The 10,036-nt window shown below is 50.8% G+C and overlaps 3 protein-coding genes across 3 annotated transcripts in view; 2 read left to right on the top strand and 1 right to left on the bottom strand.

Annotated features, from left to right (window-relative positions):
- Window positions 1–1,249: 1,249 nt before the first annotated feature.
- On the top strand, window positions 1,250–2,988 carry PpBr36_04320 (uncharacterized protein; the record flags this gene model as incomplete). The annotated part of the gene is made up of 3 exons (XM_029891482.1): window positions 1,250–1,559; window positions 1,639–2,011; window positions 2,082–2,988. 3 exons carry the CDS (start codon window positions 1,250–1,252, stop codon window positions 2,986–2,988), a joined length of 1,590 nt encoding a protein of 529 aa, XP_029749687.1.
- A 750-nt stretch (window positions 2,989–3,738) lies between these two features.
- On the bottom strand, window positions 3,739–9,512 carry PpBr36_04319 (uncharacterized protein; the record flags this gene model as incomplete). Its single annotated transcript, XM_029891481.1, has 7 exons — window positions 3,739–6,236; window positions 6,408–6,565; window positions 7,574–8,457; window positions 8,522–8,614; window positions 8,673–9,193; window positions 9,277–9,294; window positions 9,359–9,512. The coding sequence occupies 7 exons, from the start codon at window positions 9,510–9,512 to the stop codon at window positions 3,739–3,741; spliced, it is 4,326 nt and encodes a 1,441-aa protein (XP_029750533.1).
- Window positions 9,513–9,981: 469 nt separating this feature from the next.
- The window catches only part of PpBr36_04318 (uncharacterized protein), a gene marked incomplete at both ends in the record, with an annotated part of 3,665 nt that continues 3,610 nt past the window's right edge, over window positions 9,982–10,036 (top strand). Inside the window, one exon of the mRNA XM_029891480.1 lies at window positions 9,982–10,023. Coding sequence (XP_029750532.1) covers window positions 9,982–10,023 — 42 coding nt within the window. The remainder of the gene's footprint in view (window positions 10,024–10,036) is intronic.

The following is a 10,036-nucleotide window of genomic DNA, read 5'->3' as shown; positions in this document are numbered from 1 at the left end:
AAAAAAAAACCAAACAAACTCTCCCAGTCGACGTATTTTGTCTATATTATTTTTTGAAAAAATCAAATCGTGCGCCAACAAGCACTGGTCCTAACCAATGCTTCTGGCTGCTTCTGTGAATTGAATTCTTCTTGGTGGGACAAGATCATCGAACATTCTACGGCCGGGCTGGTTGCGTTTGCATTGCGCCAAACGGAGACGGGATGATAGGACGGGTTAATTCACTGGTTTGCTTTATTCGGAGCTTGTTCAGATCAGCCCGGCTCCACTCATACCATTCCAAAAGTCCCTCAACTTGCTTATCGTAGATGCCCATCTTTGTAGGGAAAGAGCACAGACAGAATCGACCTACCAGTCAGTACCTTACATTGGTTGTCCTATTCAGCCGGAGCATCGGCCCCGTTCACGCAAGTTACTTGCAGGCATGGATGCAAGAAGGCGGAGGAGTACGGGAGCAAAACATAATGGACTGGGGCAAGCCAGCCCAGCGGCTCTCAACGAAATTTATGGGCGCGCCGCGTTAGCTGGGACAAGGCGGACAGGCGGGTCCAACACCCCTGTATAGCCAGTATACTAGCGGTACAAATTACGTAGTAGACATGATCCCCATGTGTTGCTGTCGACTCGTTCGTTACAACAGCTTTGCATCACTTTTGAACAAGCTGCCTTTGGGAACTTTTTTTTTGTTCTCCTTTTTGAAGGAATTTGACATATTCAATCTCGGCGAGCGAGCAGATTTCAGCCCACAGTCCACTCAGTAGGCTTTCTTTCTCACTCTGAATTATACCAGTTCAAGGCTGGTTTGGGTTCTTGTAAGTTGCTCAGTCCCGACCCGGTCCGATTCAAACCTATTGCCGCGACCCCGCCATCAATCATCCAGGGCTGTCAAGTCCACGGCCTGCGAACCTCTTTCCCTGCGCTCGCGCAAAAATTATCACATCAACGCATCAGATGACTTCTGGATGCGGTGTCAGCACAGCCTGAAAGCTTTGCATCCAATCAGACACAGTCGATAAAAATTATTCTACAACCTGCGTTACTGGACTTTGTTAGCAACATGGGCAACCGGCTGACAGACAACCGTTTTTCTAAGGCGGTAAACAGCCTTCTCGGGTAGCTAGGTAGCTCCTTGCAGCTGTTCCCCTCAGTCATAACGTCGTCATATACACTAGTCGATCGGTCTTCCTGTTCAATCACACCAACCCACCGACCATAACACCGACAGCCAAGCTCCAGCACATTCGCCAACATGGGCAGCGTTGAAGACGAGACGGCCCTTCCGTCGGGCGGCAGACTTCTGCTCATATCAAATCGCCTGCCCATCACCATCAAGCGCTCAGATGATGGCCAGTACAGCTTCTCCATGTCCTCTGGCGGTTTGGTCACCGGCCTAAGTGGTCTCGCCAAAACTACGAGCTTTCAATGGTATGGATGGCCGGGTCTCGAGGTCCCAGACGCCGAGGCCGGTCCTGTCGTGCAGAGGCTGAAGAATGAATACGGCGCCCACCCGGTGTTTGTGGACGACGAGCTCGCCGACAGGCACTACAACGGGTTTGCCAGTATGCGAATACTCCTCTGCTCTTCAGCTTCAAATCCTTCTCTGGTCGCCGCTAACAAACCCTAACCGCACCATCCCAGACTCGATCCTCTGGCCCCTTTTCCACTACCACCCCGGAGAGATCACTTTTGACGAGTCGGCGTGGTCTGCCTATAAGGAGGTTAACAGACTGTTCGCCCAGACAGTTGTCAAGGATGTACAGGATGGCGACATGATTTGGGTCCACGACTACCATCTGATGCTGCTGCCAGAGATGTTGCGCGAGGAGATAGGGAACTCAAAGAAGAACGTCAAGATTGGCTTCTTCCTCCACACGCCCTTCCCCTCATCTGAGATATACAGAATCTTGCCTGTTCGCCAGGCCCTGCTCCAGGGTGTGTTGCACTGCGACCTGCTCGGTTTTCATACGTATGATTACGCACGGCACTTCCTGAGCTCCTGCTCGCGTATCCTGTAAGTCCATATCCGATCGGCGGTTTTTGCTCCTGTCCCAAACCCAGAATGTGCAACTGACTTCATGAAGGTCCGCACCAACAACTCCCAACGGTGTCCAGTTCGCCGGTCGGTTTGTCACAGTCGGCGCCTTCCCCATCGGAATCGACCCGGAGAAGTTCGTCGAGGGTCTTCAAAAACCCAAAGTCCAGGAGCGCATCGCCGCTCTCACCCGCAAATTCGAGGGCGTTAAGCTCATCGTCGGCGTCGACAGGCTCGACTACATCAAGGGCGTGCCGCAGAAGCTGCACGCGCTCGAGGTCTTCCTGACGGAGCACCCAGAGTGGATTGGCAAGATTGTGCTCGTGCAGGTGGCGGTGCCTTCGCGACAGGACGTCGAGGAGTACCAGAATCTGCGCGCTGTGGTCAACGAGCTGGTCGGACGCATCAACGGCAAGTTTGGCACCATCGAGTTCATGCCCATCCACTTCCTGCACCAGTCGGTCAGCTTCGACGAGCTCGCCGCCCTGTACGCCGTCTCGGACGTGTGCCTTGTCAGTAGCACACGCGACGGCATGAACCTCGTCAGCTACGAGTACATCGCCACCCAGCGTGCCCGCCACGGTGTCATGATCCTGTCCGAGTTCACCGGCGCTGCGCAGTCGCTGTCGGGCTCGCTCATCGTCAACCCCTGGAATACGGAAGAGCTGGCCAACGCCATCCACGACGCCGTCACCATGGGGCCCGAGCAGCGCGAGGCCAACTTCAAGAAGCTCGAGAGGTACGTCTTCAAGTACACCAGCGCCTGGTGGGGTTCCAGCTTCGTCACCGAGCTCAATAGGCTTGCAGCCGGGAATGAAGGTTCGGAGGCGGAAGGTTCAAAGACCAAGATCGCTATCAGGGATGTTGGCGATGCCGTTGCCGATGGCGCTGGCAAGGTTGCAGACGCCGTCTCATCCGTCTTGCCGGGTGGTGACAACAAGACGGAGGGGAACTGAGGCTTGACGGGGTAACATAATGATTGTGTTTTATAATGACCTTTTTTGATTTCCACTATCTTATTTACGGGTTCATCTGCCTCTTTGCGTGCTGGTGATTGGTCTGTCTTTTATAAACAGGTTGTGCCTTTCACAGATGCTACCGAGGCGTAGGGCACAAATGGCAAACGAAACGAGGCGTAACAGGAATAGATATGACACTGAAATTCCCCATGCATCTGAGAATTGATCGCGCAGTTGTTCTTCAAATATTCTAATAGCTCGACTGTATCTCTTGAAAAATCGCCCCCGACCAACACAATAGTCATATCAGCCAGCCTTGCCAACGACTCCGCAATCCAGCATAGTATTCATCATCTCAACAGACCGTTTGTGACAATAAATTTCATATCAAGGGCAGAAGCAATCTAAGTCCTCAAGAAGACTAGAGGAGGTGGGGTGAAAAAGTCATGGGTCGAATAAAATAGCACTAGCTCAAAAGGGTGCTGAACTCCCAACACCTTATGTCAGATGCAATCCAAACTTGACAAAAACATTGCCGCACAAAGAAGAAGAGACTAAGGTGTTACTTCCATTACCTTTCTGAAAACCCAGCCGCCTTAGTTTACCTTGCTCGAAAACAAAATGAGAGAAAAAAAAAAAAAGAAAAAAGAAAAAGAGAGAAATACCCGGATATTATCCCTATCGCCAGACTACCAAAATAATAACCACAAAAAGAAAATCAATATAGACCATCATCTCGTCTAACAATCAGTAAGGTGAGTCGACAACGTCATCCTTGCCCAGCTTATACCTGCCGCTGTCCCTGTTGCCAATCCTCGCCGACGAGCGTCTCCCACCGCCGATGAGCGCGCCTCCCGCAATGCTCTGCCGCGTCGGCTTCTTGAGCGTCTTGTTGTCCACCATGTTGACCTCGTGCGGCAGCGCCATGATAATGTTCTTGTCGCTGCCAAACTTGAAGTCGTCGGCCATGACCTCGTCCGAGTACCGCTTGATCTTGTACGCCGCCTTGTTTCCTGCCAGTACCTTGCGGAGACTCCACTCGACCACGTACGGCCCTGTGGCTGTGATGATCTGCGTCTCCTCCTGGCCGGATCCCGTGTTGAAGCGCGCCGGCGTGAACGAAACGCCCTTGCCGGTTTCGTAGGCAAACTGCGCTACGTGCTCTGGGGTCAGGGCCAGGCGGCGCGGCTGCGGCTTTGAGTCTGCTGCGAAGCTCTTCTCGAAGCCGAGCTTGCCCTCGTTTTTGCCATCCTTTTGGAGCGCATCGATAAGCAAGAGGTACGTACGGCATGTTCCCAGGACCCAACGACCATCTGCCGATACATCCAGGCCGAGGATGGGCTCTCCGAGGGCGGGGATGTGAGTCTTTGCGTTGATGCCGAGGCGGTCAAACAGTCTGATGTCACCCTTGTTGGATGCAACAGCAATGTGACCCTTCTCCGTGGTGGCGATTGAAGAGAAGTCGTTCTTGGATACGTACTGCTTCAGTTGGCTGTCGACAAGTTTTGTGCCGGATAGACGGGGGTCGATACGGTACAGCGCATTGCGCGAGATACCCAAGAATGTCGGCTCGTGGGTCATCTGTGCGAATTTGTTCTCGGGTGCAAACGTCACAACGGGAATATCCTCGTGAACGTTCCACTCGTCGACTACCTTGCCGTACTCCAGGTCCATGCGATATAATTTGTTAGGGTCCGTGTCGTTCTGCAGAATCATGTTACGATCCTCGTTGTGTAACATAACCTTCTTCGGGCTGAAGAGAGCTCCCTTGGGCGTCTCGACCTTGGAGATGTTTGTGCTGAATTCCAGCTTGTTGTTGGCAGTGTGCTTGAAGACGCCGATTTGCGAGCCCCGGACCACGAATGACCTGTCATGCTTATAGCCCACGGCCAAAGCTTTGTTTTTGGCACCGCCTTTGGTACCTGTCTCGACATCATCGTCCTCCTCGTCACTATCGTAGTGTTCACTCCTGGCTCCGTCGTCGGTGTCCTCTTCTTCTTCCTCCTCCCCGTCCTCATCTTCTTCCTCAAGCAGCTGCGCTTCGGGAGAGTCCTCCATGGCCAAGTCTGCAAAGGCTTCAGTGACATAGTCACGCTCCTTTTCCTTGATCTTTTCCCACTTGATCTCATTCAGCTGTTCCCAGAGGGCGCGCATCAGACCTTCTTGGAAACGCTCAAGTGTCTCCTGGTCCTTGAACCTGACGAGCCAGGAGACAGCTCCATGGTCAGAGAAGTGATTGAAGATGAATGACAGGAACTCAAAGTTAAAGACTGGGTTGATGTCTGCAACCACGGGCAATCCAACAAAGTCCTTTTCTGAGCTCGAAATCTGCAGCCAATACTCCCACTTTCCAACCTCGGAGACGGTTGCTGTGACGGAAGAAGCTTGCAAAACGAACGCGCCAGACGGGAAGTCAAAGAAGTGAAGCTCGCCCAACTCGGCGGCCAAGATCTCAGTGGCCTCCGGAGGCGCGGCTGCGGGCGGTGGACCAATCTCCCGGACCTTTCCCCTGCTCGGCTTCGTTGGTGTCACCTCGGTTTCCAAAGGTGCAGCCTCGCCTTCAGATTCAAGTTCAAGCTCGGGCTCAGGCTCAGGCTTCGGTGCCCGTTTTACCGCCTTGTTTGGCGTGTTGGCGATGGTGGAGAACATGGATTCGTTAGACTCGAGAGTTCGACTGATGGAAGGGCTGTGAATCGGGCTGGCGGGCGGAATGAGCTGTTCGTCAAAATCGAAGCTTTCAAGGTCGGCTTCGGAAGCTGTAGTATGCGGCTTGCGGTATTTCCGCTCGTACTGGCACTGGCGGGCGATACGCACAAAGTCGTCAACCTTTGCGGCCGAGGTTGCAGCCGAGCTATCGCAGACAAACTCGTAGACGTCACCGGCGTCGCCGCTAAGATCGCGCCAGCAAATCACACGTTCTGATGAACCCTCACGGTTCTCAACCCTCAGGTGCAGGGCCTCGTCGAGCAGGAACGTCTTTTCGTCTCGCTCTGATGACAGGGCGTCCTCTGCGGTTTCCTCCTCGTCGCCCTCGTTAAGAAGTTCGGCTTCTCCTTCCTCGTAGAATCGCTGGACAACGAGCTGGTACTGAAAGTCTTGTGCGGTTCGGCGTATCGAGGCGGCAGCGTCCTTGAAGATCAGCTCAGAATAGCCTTTAGGAGAAAGCGGTCGGACGAGGTAGAGTTGGCCCTGGGGGAGTTCGATTAGGGACTCTTGACTCCCAGAGCCGAAGATAAGCTTGGCGGCTGATGGCGGGGTTATTGGAAGTATTAGTTTGGTTCTGGTGTGTAGATAATTTTGAACGGCGGGCGGGCAAAAAAAAAAAAAAAAAAAAAAAAAAAAAGAGCAAAAGGAAGGAATGTCGTCTCAACGTGACAAAAAATCAAAGAGGCATCAGTTCTCGTGGGTTCACTTACCATTGCGCACCAAAAACATCTTCTTTATCTTGGCTGGGAAAGTTGGCAGGTAAACAGTGTTTTGTTTTGTTTTGTTTACAGTCAAAATGTTGCGCTGCGGGGCAAATTGGCTTGCCTGTATTTTGTTGCGAGGTTCTTTGTCGTGCTGGGATGTCCAGCTGTGGTAGAAACCTTTGGTTGTCTAGACCAAATGTGAACAGAGCATCTCCAAAGGTTATTAAATATCTACCGAATTGCCGGAACAAAGGGAATAATACTCAGGCAATAAACGGCCGTGCTGGACACAGCCTAGTTTTTTTGGGCTCAATGTCGTCCAAAGTCCAGCAGTTTCTAGGATAACTGCGTCATAAAAGCTGAGAAAGTAGTGACACCCCTCAGAAGAAAAACTTCATTTTATTGGTCAAAACTCTCCGACCAAGACCCACCTTGTTGTCGACGAGCCATTGCAGCTTGCTACTTGTCCTGCACATGACCCCCTTCTACTAAGACCAGTCCTGATAACAAATCCTGCCTAATTTGCTGAAAGTACCTTGGTCTACCTGGAATCGTCATCTGGATGTAAATGATTGACGATATTGCTTGTATCTGTTTCGCTGCTCTCTTTGCTGTTTTGTTCTTAACCTGTGAGACTGATGCGCGAACGTAAGAAGCAGTAGTGCGCAGCCACCAAGTCAGTGGCATCGCTGCAGACGAATGCTTGCTAGACCACAATGACAAAGGAATCCATACTTCAAACAAGACATCACATTTTGTGTTGTCCCTGTTTGATGAGCTGGCAATTTCTATCTCTAGAATCAAGATCTTAGCCTTAGTTTATGAAGCCGCCTTTCACATGCTTTTGTTAATCTCTTTTCTTCTTGCAATACTTCGCCTTCATGGTTTGCGAAGAACACGGGCAATGCTCCTGTTAGATGGACACCAAAATCAACCTCAACCCAGACCAACATTGACTTCATGAGTATGCATGTACGCTATTGCCGAAGACCTCTTATTTGTCCAGACATTTCGCAGCTAGGTTACAGAACAACACGCTGGCCCAAAAAGCACCACTGAATCCAATGAAACGCTCTACAAGATATATGACCTATGATTTCATTGTACTATACGGATCAATGTGTTCCCAAACATTTTCATTCTGCAATCTCCAGCTGCCTCCCTACTCTCACAGCTCTCCCATAGCGACCCACTCCTTGTCTTTTTGAACATCTGCCTTATGCCCAAGCACACTGTCTATGACAAGCCTTGCGACATTTTTGCCCATCAAAGCATTCGTTTCCATTGTAGAAATGAAACTTTCCATTCCTGACGTGTAATACAAGCCAGGTCCCACTATCGGGTCCTGGAATGTGACACGCGGTAGTGCTTGCGGATAGGAGTAGAATACGTGAGGGTAGTACCATGTAACAGGCCCAATGCCTTTCCAGCTTTTAGCTTCATCTTCAGTCCTCTGAGCGGTGACTGATTCTGGAACCTGTACGCCCAGAAGTGAGGACATGAATTCGTTCGTCACTTTTTCCGGAGAGAATATCTTATAAATATACTCCGTCGCGCCCGTTGCTGGGTTGATGATGCTTCTTTGGTTGCTGACGCTGAAAAATCCAGCCTTCCCCGCGCCAGAAGATGCGTCATCTCCCTCGCCAAGAGTCGTCAACACGGTAGTCGGGGCTTCGGCATCAGCGGGCAAGTTGAAGAATCGGGGGCTCAGGCGAAGCGGTGATGTAAAAAGAGTGACATGCAATTTTACATAAGGTATCTCGTCGATTGGCCGCTGCAGAACCTCATCGCCGGTATGGATGCTACTGAACTGATAAGGGGTTGCTATGACAACCTTGTCGAAGCGCTGCGAAGTCCTTGCAATGCTGCCGGAGCCGTCTTTACTCGTCTCGAGCACATAACCCAATATGCTTGAGTCGTCATCAGCCTTGTCAAACTCAATCGATGTGACGCTTGTGTTAAGGTGCAAGGAGGCATTTGTTGCCTTGAGCATGCGGTCGAATATTTGCCAGTTGCCCCCGGTGACTTGGGAAGCACCATCAGGAGCAATCGAAACCTGGATGCATGCGTGTATTTGTGAGCGATAGCGCCATTCAGGGATTCGTTGGATGCGGACTTACCATAGCATCAAGCCCATGAATGCGCCCGAGATTCGAGGCATAGTTGACACGTGTGGCCGCCTGGATAATATCTTCGGAAAAGGACGAGCCAATCTACATCTAATGAGTCTCGTGAACGTAGAAGAAAATGAGCAGGAGATAGACCTCTTACATTGTTCTGATCAAGGTACTGTTTGCCTGTCAGCCCCGTTATCTTGGTGAGTCCCAACTCATATGCAGTAGTCGTCAGTGATCGGAACGGAAAGTAAGGTTCTTGATATAGCTTCAAGAACTCCGCGACAGTTGCTTTCATGAGCTTCTGGGCTTTGTATGGCGCCTGGCCATACTTCCAAAAAAGCTTGACAAGTTTCCACCAATTCCATTGACTGTCCCTGGTCTCAAATCTGAAGCGACTGCCGTCCCAAATGACAAGATACTCATCCTCTTCAGGTCCAGGTGTCTTTAGAGACAGATTAAAGTGGTTGGCTGCATTATACAAAATATGATTGAGCTCGATAAAAATGGAAGCGCCGAGCTCTACTGGATGTTCGGGGTCATCATAGGCGTTCACAGTAAGAGTTCGGCCTCCAATCCGGTTTGTCCTTTCGAAAACCGTGATATTTAGGGGTACATTCGCATCTTGGGCGAATTGCGTGAGATGGTATGCCGCCGAGGCTCCCGCAGCTCCAGCTCCTGATTTCGAATGTGTTAGCTACAGTTTTTCTTTTTTTTTTTTTTTTTTTTTTTTTTTTTTTTTTTTTTTTTTTTTTACTGACGTATGCTTTGTCCCAGGTCTGAGTCCAAGTCATCATCAAGTGAAAGCAAATGAGTATCCACTCTTGAGTCGATAGAACTGACCGATGATAGCAATCTGTTGGGGCTTGCCACAGGTTGTCACGGTGCCCTTGATGCCTGGAAGTGGTGAACATTGGTGATCCGTAGGCGCCTGCTCTGCTGTAATCAAGATCCACAAGCTCGAAGCAAGCACTGCTAGTTCTGCGGAAAGCCTCATGTTCAGAACGACACCCGCATCAGCAAAAAGAAAGGAGCGACGTCTTTGATTTTTTTTTTTAGAGTGAGCTGGCTCACTACCTTGACTGAAATACAGATTGGGTTGCTCAACTATTTATGCGCCTACTCATGAACGCTTTTTAGTTCTTGGTCTACGACATGGCTTGAGTGCTGAGTGAGACAACATCAGACGTCTATGGAAGGTACTTGTAAAATGAGCGAATCTGAAGCGGGGTACGCCGTACCCCTTAACAGCAGAATACCCACGTTGATTGGATGAAGCTTCAACACCCCGGTCACCGCTGCCCGCCATGTCCCGCTCTGAGAGCTTGCAGGCGTCAAGCAAAAAAGTTCGTGTCCCGCATCGGCGAACGGCGCTATCAGACGGCGTCAACAAGGCATTCAACGAAGTGAAAAAACCCCCTGCTTCCATAGCTTCCCGCCCATCTACGCCAAAAGATATTAAAGCCATGTCGGCGGCGCAGCTTCTCAACCCCAAGGCCGAGTCCAGGGTATGACACTTAT

Source organism: Pyricularia pennisetigena, chromosome 6, assembly GCF_004337985.1.
Source record: "Pyricularia pennisetigena strain Br36 chromosome 6, whole genome shotgun sequence".
NCBI classification, from domain to species: domain Eukaryota; kingdom Fungi; phylum Ascomycota; class Sordariomycetes; order Magnaporthales; family Pyriculariaceae; genus Pyricularia; species Pyricularia pennisetigena.
The sequence above is the reverse complement of the archived record's forward strand: the minus strand, read 5'-3'. Positions and strand labels throughout refer to the sequence as shown.